At 53.9% G+C, this 11050-nt stretch overlaps 7 protein-coding genes across 7 annotated transcripts; 3 read left to right on the top strand and 4 right to left on the bottom strand.

The window, feature by feature from the left end:
• Nucleotides 1-7: 7 nt before the first annotated feature.
• PFLUO_LOCUS7473 (uncharacterized protein) lies at nucleotides 8-1370 on the top strand (the record flags this gene model as incomplete). Its single annotated transcript, XM_073785121.1, has 6 exons — nucleotides 8-214; nucleotides 272-308; nucleotides 361-428; nucleotides 481-854; nucleotides 910-980; nucleotides 1039-1370. The coding sequence occupies 6 exons, from the start codon at nucleotides 8-10 to the stop codon at nucleotides 1368-1370; spliced, it is 1089 nt and encodes a 362-aa protein (XP_073641508.1).
• A 353-nt stretch (nucleotides 1371-1723) lies between these two features.
• PFLUO_LOCUS7474 (uncharacterized protein) lies at nucleotides 1724-3786 on the bottom strand (the record flags this gene model as incomplete). Its single annotated transcript, XM_073785123.1, has 5 exons — nucleotides 1724-2747; nucleotides 2803-3205; nucleotides 3262-3376; nucleotides 3436-3662; nucleotides 3717-3786. 5 exons carry the CDS (start codon nucleotides 3784-3786, stop codon nucleotides 1724-1726), a joined length of 1839 nt encoding a protein of 612 aa, XP_073641509.1.
• Nucleotides 3787-4418: 632 nt separating this feature from the next.
• PFLUO_LOCUS7475 (uncharacterized protein) lies at nucleotides 4419-5293 on the top strand (the record flags this gene model as incomplete). The annotated part of the gene is made up of 2 exons (XM_073785124.1): nucleotides 4419-4681; nucleotides 4783-5293. The coding sequence occupies 2 exons, from the start codon at nucleotides 4419-4421 to the stop codon at nucleotides 5291-5293; spliced, it is 774 nt and encodes a 257-aa protein (XP_073641510.1).
• A 219-nt stretch (nucleotides 5294-5512) lies between these two features.
• Nucleotides 5513-6639, bottom strand: PFLUO_LOCUS7476 (uncharacterized protein; the record flags this gene model as incomplete). The annotated part of the gene is made up of 3 exons (XM_073785125.1): nucleotides 5513-5965; nucleotides 6020-6548; nucleotides 6632-6639. 3 exons carry the CDS (start codon nucleotides 6637-6639, stop codon nucleotides 5513-5515), a joined length of 990 nt encoding a protein of 329 aa, XP_073641511.1.
• A 338-nt stretch (nucleotides 6640-6977) lies between these two features.
• Nucleotides 6978-7304, top strand: PFLUO_LOCUS7477 (Pre-mRNA-splicing factor ini1; the record flags this gene model as incomplete). The annotated part of the gene is made up of 1 exon (XM_073785126.1): nucleotides 6978-7304. The coding sequence occupies one exon, from the start codon at nucleotides 6978-6980 to the stop codon at nucleotides 7302-7304; it is 327 nt and encodes a 108-aa protein (XP_073641512.1).
• A 203-nt stretch (nucleotides 7305-7507) lies between these two features.
• PFLUO_LOCUS7478 (Twinfilin-1) lies at nucleotides 7508-8724 on the bottom strand (the record flags this gene model as incomplete). The annotated part of the gene is made up of 4 exons (XM_073785127.1): nucleotides 7508-7624; nucleotides 7680-7931; nucleotides 8009-8655; nucleotides 8706-8724. The coding sequence occupies 4 exons, from the start codon at nucleotides 8722-8724 to the stop codon at nucleotides 7508-7510; spliced, it is 1035 nt and encodes a 344-aa protein (XP_073641513.1).
• A 389-nt stretch (nucleotides 8725-9113) lies between these two features.
• PFLUO_LOCUS7479 (Mitochondrial succinate-fumarate transporter) lies at nucleotides 9114-10169 on the bottom strand (the record flags this gene model as incomplete). The annotated part of the gene is made up of 4 exons (XM_073785128.1): nucleotides 9114-9727; nucleotides 9781-9979; nucleotides 10040-10089; nucleotides 10142-10169. 4 exons carry the CDS (start codon nucleotides 10167-10169, stop codon nucleotides 9114-9116), a joined length of 891 nt encoding a protein of 296 aa, XP_073641514.1.
• Between the last annotated feature and the right edge of the window lie 881 nt (nucleotides 10170-11050).

Genomic DNA, 11050 nt, shown 5'->3' on the forward strand with positions numbered 1-11050 from the left:
TGTCAAGATGATGCCCGCAAACCAAATGTCCCACAACGCCACATGGGTCCCTGGTGACTTTGAGCACCCTAACGATCATATCCGCCGCCCTATTCAGGTCGCACTCGCTTTTGACTTTACCTTGCCCACTATCGCCATTGCCCTCCGCCTGATTGCGAGAAGGCTTACTAGCAACAAACTGTTCTTGGATGATTGGTTGATTCTGGTTGCACTGGTCTGTAATCCGGCTCATGACCGTTCTGCTGAATATAAACTAATCGGATCATGGCAGCTTTTCAAATATGGATGCTCGGCCGGAACTGCAGTCCGTAAGTGATATGATCCCGGCACCATTTTCTGAAACTAATCTATGAAACACAGTCCTTTGGAACGGATTGGGATCACACATCACCATGGTTCCCAAGGAAAACCTCGCGACTTTTTTCAAGGTATGTTTACCTGTCTTGCATGAGAAGTGCGCCACCGTCCTAACTCAGCCAGATCGGATGGGCTAATCCATTCCCGTACACCGCCACTGTGGTATTCGTCAAGCTATCGATCCTGGCACTGTACAAGCGCCTGTTCGCAACCAAAAGGATGCTGACTGCGATATACGTGGTGGGGGCCATCATTCTGATGTGGGCCGTGGCCGTATTCGTCACTACCGGTCTGATGTGCATCCCTGTGAACAAGTTCTGGGATCCCACTGTTGAGGGAGCATGCATCGACACTGCCAAGTTCTACTACGGCATCCAGATTCCGAACATCCTCACGGATGCCATTCTTCTGTGCATGCCTCTGCATGTTGTCTGGAAATTGCCCATCGCCAAAACCCAGAAGCTGCTCCTTTCCGGTGTCTTTCTCGTCGGTTGCCTGTACGCACGCTCCCTTTTTTTTATGAACAAGAAGTGAGCTAATGATCTATAACAGGACCTTAGTCTTCGATATCGTTCGCTTGTACGCCATGATTGAACTGACAAAGGCGGGCCCGGACATCACTTGTGAGTAACGTCAACCCCAATTTCTTCACCCACATTGCTCACCCACCTCTCTGCACAGACAACCAAGCCCCCGTGGCCATGTGGACCTGCACCGAAGCCGCCGTTGCCATCGTTGCAGCCTGTCTCCCGAACCTGCGACCCCTGTTCAAAACCGGCGGAAGAGGTTTCTGGTCCCAGCTTCGGTCCTCAGCCCACCGATCCGGCTGGACTGGTGGAAAGTCGAGCGGCAACTCCAATTCCTCCAATTCCACCGGCAACACAACAAGCACCTCCGACACAGCTGTCAGTCTTTCTACTCCGACCAAGGAGATTGACACCCGTGTCTCGGTGCAGACTGTGGATACCACCCAGTACAATGATTATATGAAGGGCATCAAGGCTTCGGTCTAGTGGACTTTTCCACGAAAAGCATTTTGGCTCGCGATAGCACCTCCTCCTGTGGTGAGAGGGAGTTTGTGCTTGATACCCTTCTCGCTGGCCTGGACGCTTTTGAACTTGTGCGTAGGCTATAGATTATGCGGTAGTAATATTCAACGATTCATGTATTTCTATTTACACCAAGTGCTCATTGTAGGTCTGTTTATTCCAAGTTGTACTCCTGGTACCAAACAGCTTTGAAGCATGTTGCCTGCTGTGAAATAGTCGTAATATTCACAGTAAGCTCTAAAGAAATGGGGTATCTAGAATGCTAACTAGAGGGGTATATAGCACATATCACATACACTACGATGGTCCCCGCCCATCTAGGTGTTGACCGCAGGCTCTGTCGGCGCCTGCTCACTCATGATCTCCTTGAGGCGAGCTCCAAGCTTTCCCTCTCTGTGTAATAGCTCCCGGTACTCGTCTCCTTTCCTCCCTTCTACCTTCTCAGGGCTCTCGCCCGCTGTCGCTGCTTGAGATACTAACGCTCTCTTGCGCACAGCAATTAACCCTAATTCTTGGACTGCAATGTCCGCCTCTTCCGCAAGTTCATTATACTTAGATGACGGGTCCGTGAGGGGAATTGCGTCTGGAAGAGTCGACACCGCAGAGAAAGAGGGCCTTCCGTTCCCGCTGTTATCAAGAGGGTTGGGAGATCGTTCTCCGCGAGTTGCAAGTTCCTGACTCAGGCTTGCCAGCCCTGAGCTCGCCTCGAAGATCTCGGAAGATCCGAGCTCGGTTGCTCCTCTATCTCCGCTGACTGGATCGCTCGGCCCTGTCGCCTCGCTGCTGCTATCTGGCATGGATGCTGCTGGCATCTCCAGCCTCGGCGGGCCATGGCTCGTCGAGTTTGTTTGTGTTTGTTCCACGACAGTATCTCTTGTGCCATCGCCGCTGTTGCGTCTTCGACGACGCCGAAGAACCCACACACCTAGTGCAAGCAGAAGCAAACCTATGCCCACTGCAAGGCCGACAGCAAGGCCAATTATACCACCTTTGGACAATCCGGAAGACGATCCGGAACCCGATCCGGAAGACTTGCGTCCGTTCGTAGCGGCGGCGTAGTCCCCAGCAGTGGCTTGCGCAGATGCAGAGGCGGTGTTCGCTGGCGTCACGGTGGCGATGTTGAGGCCTGCAATGGTCGGCAGTGCAGCGCTGCCGTTTACGGACCAGTATTGTTGTATTGTAGGGCACGCAGGTGTGCTCAAGGTTGACGGGGCGTTGGTATTAGTGGTCACAGAAGCCCACTGGCTTTGGAGATAGCTGTAGTCGGACAATGGCGATGGGGTCAATGGCAAAGAAGAGCCAACCTGAGAAGGGTAGGATACCAATCCATAGTTACTGGGGCTAAAACAGCTGTGTTAGTGATGGAAGTTGATCCTCGATCGCATTTGGCACTTACGATTGACCCCATTTGTAAATGATTGCTCCACTCCACTCATCGTCCATCTCAGGCCCGAATATGAAGGGCATGTCCGTAAATGTCCGTGGCGAGGGGGTGTTGCACCCGTCCTGGGAGAAGAACAAAGGAACTCCCAGCCCTTGAAATATTCCTTCCATTCCCTGATAACCACTCGACTCATAGGTAGCATCACCACACCATTGAAACACATCCAAGCCCCAGAAGTCGACGGCCTCACTGCTATTTCCTCCACAAACCATGTACTCAGCGAGATATTGACGGGACTCGAAGTCATCGTCTGCATAGTAGCCAATTGGGATGGTGCGGTATTCCCTGGCAGCTATGTACGCTTTGAGGTCTCGCACTGCAGCCTTCATGGAGGGCGCCAACCCAGGGTCGCTGGCTATTGAGGGAAGTCAGTACAGTGTTATTGCCGTGGCGTAGGTTGAGAATGCATACTTTGTCGGAAGACCTGATCTCCAAGTGAGAACCCCATAAGGTTTTCATAGCCCGCAAAGTTGTCAATAATAGCTGTATAGCGTCTGTAGTTGTTCATATTCCACGTTTGATTTAACTATCGGAGATCGCGTCAGACGAATAGAAATCCCCAAAGGTTATCTTGGGGATGCGCACCATGCCGTTAGAACCCTCCAGAGTCACCAACACGTAGATTCCATTATCATCGAAGCTCTTCATACACTCAGAGTGGCTCTTCGTTGGATCGACGTGGGCGACAGTAACAGTGTTCGCGCCGAGGTCTTTTATCGCCACTGCATCAATCGCACATTGTTTCGGGTCGGCCAATGGGTCTCCTGGGGAACTCGAGCTACTCTGATTCTGGGTGCCGTCATAGACAACTCCTGCCAGATGCGTGTGAGAAAAGAGAAACATTCACGGGTTCGCGCGCACAGTACCTTTGGTTTGCCAACGGGTACCCGATTTCAAGAATCCATTGCCAGAGATCGTGATTGCTGGCAGACCCATTGTCGAAGGAAGCAGCAGCAACAGCAGAAACAGAGCACTCAGAGAGTGCTGCAGCTTTGGATGTGCCGCCATTGCTGTTGGACCGGAAAGAGTGAGAAGAGGAAACCATGAGGGACAGAAGCTCGCTTGAATCACCCCAGACACTAATGAGCCTCCCCCTGGTCGCGGCACTGCATAGTATCGCGATCGTCTTTAGTTTTGCTAGTTACGGCCCCGCCCAAGATATTATTAGCAATCCGATGGAGGCTAAAACGCCCGATCCAGTACTACCGGAGCGACCACTCCCAGTTAGGCAATCTTGGCCCCCGACTGGCGTTGAAGATGATGAAATGAACCACTTTTCAGGTGAGTTATACGTAGTGGGCTAGTACATTCTCAGTAGCAGAGAAAGCCGTCATAAATCTGTCTGTTGGCAGATCCCAAATGGGTTGCATACGCATAGGATCAAGCCCTAAACCGACAAGGCATATCCGAGACCCTGGACCCTGACCCACCATTCCCCATCAGGGCATGGCGAATCAGCCTCATGCGATCGGTATCACGGGATCTTACTCCCCAGGCTGACGCTCAACTGTATCGCCTACAACCACCGCATCTCAAGCAGCGCCAACATGGGAATACCCGAAAATGTCATGAAGGAGAAGTCTGCGTCGGATATCGAGGCAGCAGCCCAGCAGAAATCCGGTGACAACACCACGCCCGGCTCCAATATCCTCGATCCGCTGCTGTTACTGTTAGCTGGCCGGCGTGGGGTGCGCTCCGATTCTCATTTCGCCGCGACAAATATCCCAGATGATCAAGCGATCATTTTCGCTGGCCGATCCGGCGTTGAGGCGATAAACGACGCGCCACGATGGAAGCGGTTCCTCTGTGGAGCCGGGCGCTTGGAGAACAGGTGAGAATTGATCCCTTCCGTCTCATCTATCTCAAATACGTCAATAAAAAAAGAAAAAAAAAGACATAGACGGGCTAGCTAACAGGGGAATGATCTCTTAGATGGGCGCTAGTCTCCTGCGTCTACTTCTTGATAAACACCCTCTCACTCATCGACTGGCCGCCAGAATCCACAAACGAGGAAGAAGGGAAGGAAATCAACTTCTGGAACCGCATGAGAATCGCCCCGGTGGTCGTCCTTTTTTTAGCAACTTTCTTCATCTGGACGAGGAGATACGCCAAACGCCAGGCCGCCGCTGCCACACCTCCCCAATTCGATCCAGACTCCTACCAGTCTCGGTTGACTCAAGCCATGACCCAACGGGGGATCTATTATCGGGAGATTGCACCCGTGACGCTCGACGATATGGAGCAACACCGCAAGAAAGATAAACGTCTTGTTGAGGGATTCCAGATCGACGGACTCGTCGATCCCATGGAGAGTTCGTGCGTTTATGATATTGTGGTGCGCTTTTACAGTCAGGGGAATGTGTTGTTGCAGTTTGCTTCGGCGGATAACACGCCAGGGAGTAGGCCTGGGCTGATTTTGACCCCGAATGTGACTAGTTTGTAGATGGATTTGGTGGCTAGGTTATAGGATGGGCGGGAGATTCACTATCACGAGAAGCATGTATAGGGATCGGGATATCTTTCTCTGCCTTCATAATACTGTGGAATCAAATCTACCTGACCGTATTATCAATGAGATCCGTCCACTTTTGGATCAAGCGTGTCACCCACGCCCCAGTGTCCTCGATCTGCCTCGAGAGCATAGAGCAAGAGTAGAAGAACGCTAATAAATCACCGTGTCTTCGTTGTCTTCAACAACTTCGCCTCCATCGTCATGATGGACATCGATATGATCGTGCACGGTAGCGCTCCCGTGAATAGTCGTATCATCCGGTTTAGCTGAACCGGAGCTTTGGTCCTGGGTACCGTCTGCTCCTCCTGTTTCGGGTGCCTCGGGAGAAGGGTTCTGGGCCTCGTCTGACTGTGCTTCGGGTTCTGAGACCGAGTTGTCATGAGATGGTCCATTTTGTTGCCCATTCTCCGAACTGTGTGATGGGCCCTGGGCCTTTGGGACTTCTTCTTCTGAATTGCGCCTCGACGTTTCAGGCCGAGTGCTCTCAAGAGGGAACCGGGCGTCAAACTCTGCGACCTCTCGAGCAACAGTCGCTTCGGCGTCCTCGATCTGCTCCTGTATCACTGCTTCATCCCGACGCCGTAGCTGCCACGGTTTGTAGTACTAAGCATCATTGTTAGCAAGTGACGACTCCATGTTCAAAAAAGTGTAACCCACGAGAACTGGCTTAGTATGGGTCTTCAAAGAATGCGCCATGGCCAGCATATTCGCATGTCTCGTCCGCATCGCCTCGCGTTCATATAACGGGTGCTCCTTCTTCCAAATAGCATCCCTCTGTTCCCTCTTCTGCTTTTTGAGTTCACCATACTCCTCCGCCTGCGACTTCAGCTTATCCTGCTGTTTTTTCTCAATATCAGCGCGACGCCTCTGCGCCGCCGAAGTAGAACTCTGCGAGAGCGTTCCCAGCAATCCGCCGAATAAGCGTTGGCCGCGTTTCCGTTCCTCATCACGCCCGGCACCTTGCCGAGTGGGCTTTCTTTCTGGTGGTGGACGGTCTGGAGCAAGCTCTTGAGAGGAAGTGCGTCGGCCCTCTGAGTATGGGGAGGCATTATCGCCCGCTTCTGTGCTGAGTCGGCGACGCTTGGGATCGTGTTCGGTTGTGGACGACTTGCGGCGTTTTGCGGTTGGTTCTGGGGTGTGTTGGAAAGTGGTTTGCTCGGGCACTGCGACCGCTGATGCGAGGGTTCTAGAATGCGAGATTAGCTTAGCCCTGAGTGTGGAGGTGAATCCAGCAGCATGCGATGTCCGCAGAGAATGGGGTCGCCGTACTCGGACATGTTGGTATGTGGGGGACGAGATGTCCGATTGGAAGACGTCGACCAACAGGATTGATAATCACTTTTCTGCCCGTCAGGCTCTTCCAGTAAGACAGATACTGATCGAATGGCAAGTCGAGTTCGTCCGGCAAACAACCCAGGCTAGGTACCACGGCTCACGTGCACGGACCAACCACGGCTTGCTTTCTCTTTCTTCCCTTCCTTCGCTTTCTCTCTCTCTCTCTTCCTTACAAATCACCAGTCGCTCGCTCCTTTCAACACCTCAACGCCTCGCATCCTCCTTCTCCAGCTCTTATACCTCATACCTCACCCCACTGTCCCTCTTTTGAGCCAACAACATGTCTCGCCACCATCCCGACCTGGTCATGTGCCGCAAGCAACCCGGCATCTCAATCGGCCGCCTGTGCGACAAGTGCGACGGCAAATGCCCCGTGTGCGATTCCTACGTGCGCCCCACGACCCTCGTGCGCATCTGCGACGAGTGTTCCTTCGGCAACTACCAGAACAAGTGCGTGGTGTGCGGTGGCGAGGGCATCAGCGACGCGTTCTACTGCTTTGAATGCACGCGCCTGGAAAAGGATCGAGACGGGTGTCCGAAGATCATCAACCTGGGAAGTTCGAGGACGGATCTATTCTATCAAAAGAAGAGTTTTCGAAATCATTGATGCGCCCCGGCTTGGCCGGCCTCTTCTTGTCGTTCGATGAGGCGGGTTCTTGCGTGAAGCCGGTGGGATTCTTACAATGTTCAGCCTAGCGACACGGATGGCTTTCTCTCTGAAATTCGGTTGCGATCATGCTTGGTGGAGCTATATATGAGAGCCATCATCTGGATTTGCTTCCTGCTGTCTCTACAATGGGAACGTCGCGATTACCGGCCCGGACGACGGGGTCTGGCGAATCCTCGCGCAGGACCCTGGTCTTGTGGCGGGTGAACTTCTTCCTGCAGCCGATCTCCTGTGACCTCGTCGGGCGAAGAAGCCTCGATCTGTTTTATCGGTTGTCAGCATTTCAATCTCCAACCCAAGCCTGGCACACCGTACCTTCTTTGAGATCTTGAGCCCCTGCTCCTCGGCAATGGCGAGCGCATACCGCCGCGAGCTGGCATGCAGCATGCGCTCCTTGATGGACGACCCCGTGGGGCAGGTGTACACGAAAACAACCTCATCAGAGCCGGGATAGTGGTAGAAGGAGTACCGGGGGGAAGATGCGGAGATATGAGTGGCGACGGCGCCCGCGCCCACACCGGACTGGGAGTCCGCCAGCTTGATAGTCTCCGTGGGGACGTCGATAGTCTGCACAGAATCAAATATGAACTTGTTAGCATGTCTCTTTTCCGTCACGTAGAATGGTAGTTCCCAGGTATCCTCACCAGCTGCACGAGCCCACTATCCTGCAACTCCTTCAGTGCAGTCTTGGCCTCGTCATCAACGGGCATAGAGACCTTCATGCCAGACCCCGAGCCTGGTCCAAAGCTACCTTTGGCAAAGGTGCCCCCGATCCCAATATCCCGTTGGGGCGTACCGCTCCTCGCCTCAGCCTCTGCCCTACGCACAGCTTCAAGCTCCCTCTCCTTCTCACCCATAAGCTCCTCCCGACTGGCGCCGTCGGCACTCTCACCATCCCTCTCCTTCCACGCATCGGGACCAACAACCTCATCTTCCTCCGTCGCAAACACCGTCGAGGCGAACTTCTCCGTCCCCAGCTCACGGACCAGCGTGGCACGGGTCGAAGCGAAGAGCGTCTTGGAGCGCACGGGCGCGTTGGACGGGATATACGTCAGGGCCACCAGCGCGGAGGAGGACGAGGTGGGCCGGCGGAGGAGGAGGTACATAGGGGTTTGCGGCTTGAGAATCGAGGAGAGTTGCGGCAGAGAAGCGAAGAAGCCATCGGGGGAGGAGGAGGTGAGCGGAATCGGGTCCAGGGGCGTCAGGCTCTCCGCGGTGATGGTTACGGGGAGGCAGAAGGTGGAGGCGTCCGAGGTGAAGCGGGTGAAGGCATCGTGGAGCTCCGGAGAGACTGTTTCTGTCAGTTAGATACAGTTCAATGGACCGGGAGTATGGTATTACCTGAGATTCCAGACTGCATGATGTGATGGGGGTGGTTGTAACAAGGTGGGTGGGGGATGTTTGGAGGGGAAGGAGGAAGCCGCCCACTAGGATTCTGACCGTGAAGCACCCCATTTACTCATGCGGCTCAATGGCCACAAAGAATGGCGTCAAGCTTGCAGCCACCCGGCTCGAGACACAGCGATTGCAGTAGAATTGAATGAACAGGATATAAAAGCAATTGCGCATTTGATGAGATGAAGAGATGCACAATGCACGATTTGAAGCATTCTTGCCCACAATGGACAAGGTAAGATTCCCGGATGCGCTACCACAAATTGAAGACATTTGAAATGGTTGAGCTCTGGTCAATATACAGATGACTATGTACAATGCTTTCCAAGTTCCCCAGTTAATTTTGGTATACCCTTACTCCTCGAACTTCCCACCCACAAAGGCCCAGTTTGAGTCCTCCAGCTTCCCCTTGAGGTACTCATACACCGTGAAAGTAACGGCCTGACCGGGCGCAACGCGCATCACACGCGGCGTAATACCCTTATAGAAGGCGCGTGTGCCCTCGGTCTTGAACATGTCCTTGGCAATAACCAGGATCCTCGTAACGGCACTCTGACCGGGCTCGCCGCGAGTCTTCTGTAACCGGGTCTTGATGGTGTCGATGGGCGCATTGGAGAAGGGACCAACCGCACCCGAGATCAGACCGATCACCGTGGTCTGGTATGCGGGCAGCTGGGTGTCGGCGTACTGCGGCTGCCACCGCTGGAGAGAAGCCTTCAGCTCCGTGTACGCGGTGAAGTTGGCGGCCTGGTTGGTTCCCTGCCGCAGGGCTGTGAGGGAGACACCTCCGTAGAGCGCTCTGAACCCTTCTTCCCGGATGACGGTAAAGAGCGCGTGCGGCGCACTGCGGTACTTGGGTGCGTCGAGCGGGTCGGCGAGACTGTGGTGTTGCGCTTGCAGACGGATCTTGACCACTTCCATTGGGTTGACTACCGCCACGGCTTCGGTCACACCAGCTGCCAGGCCGGCTGTTGGTGCGGTTAGTATGTGAAGCAAAAGAATCATGGGGACGTCCACCTACCCAGGAAGGTGGCTTTGCTTGTGACGTGCCCGGTTTCCTTGTCCGCCAGCATGCCCTTATATGACTCGTACGAGGTGAACCGGATGGCCATCTTGGGGATGATCCCGCCCAACACGGCACCCAGACCCTTGTACAGACCGAGGGCTGTCTCTTTCTTCACAATCTCCACGCCGGTGGTCACGAACCCACGGGGTTTAGTCTAGAATGGTCCGAACTCATCAGCGACAGCAATTGGATCCGCGAACTAGATATAACTCACACCGGGAGCGCGAGCTCTCCGCGACAGCTGCATGCGGACCTTGATCGTGTCTGGAGCAAAGTCAACTTCATGGAATCGGCATTGTAGACCGACGGCACATACCAAGCGGGTGGCACACCAGTGCCTCCATCATACCAGCACCGCCGCCAGCTTATCCATAAAAGTCAGCACTTGCACGACTCCTCGCGGGATGGAGTCCACTCTACCGATCAAATTTACCGCGGGCGACGTTCTCTTGCCATTGGTCGATACCGATTTGGCGGACATGATCGCAGGTTCAGCTTGACGATGGATGTATCTACAGCGTGCAGAGGACTCTCTCTGGTTCCTTCAGTTTAAAATTGAAGCTCCGGTTGCCGCGAGGGGAGGTTGGCTCGAAATGCGGACGGGCGCGGAAGTATACAGTCCCGGGAAAGAGTGGAGAGGATAGAGCAAGGAACGTCGCGGGCGCAAAGAAAAAATGATTCCCCGAGAATAATAATGGAGTGACTCTTCTTTTAAGAAAATGACGATCAGTCCCGAGGATATGAATCACGTCGGGCTGGAGTGGCGGCGGTTCCAAACCTTGTGGGGAAGCGGGAGGAGCTGGACGAGCGGAAGTCCCAGTATAAGAATTCGGTACCGTGCAGTAGTCGAGTACCGGCAAAGAGCCAAAAAGAAAAAGAAAGAGACAGAATGATACAAGAGAACAATCACGAAAATAATAGGAACTCGACCCGAGGGCGCGACTCGGCGATCTTTAATACAGCCATGATGGATTCCGAGCTGTTCAGCAGAGCTGGAATCAATCCCGAGGCATCGGGAACAAGGGCGGCTGCCTCTCTGGGCGATCCGCCCGTCATGCTCATCCAGGAAGGATAACCGTGATTTTTCTCCCCAGGTCTATCCATGGCGCAGACTGATTCACATGCGCTGTTGGTGTCCGTGTCGTCATCGCGGTGATCCTGGTCGTCCGGTGACTTGCCAACTAAGTATAGATACAACCCTACTACGCACGTTGCTGCAGTCCTC

Source organism: Penicillium psychrofluorescens (genome assembly GCF_964197705.1).
Source record: "Penicillium psychrofluorescens genome assembly, chromosome: 5".
Lineage (NCBI taxonomy): Eukaryota > Fungi > Ascomycota > Eurotiomycetes > Eurotiales > Aspergillaceae > Penicillium > Penicillium psychrofluorescens.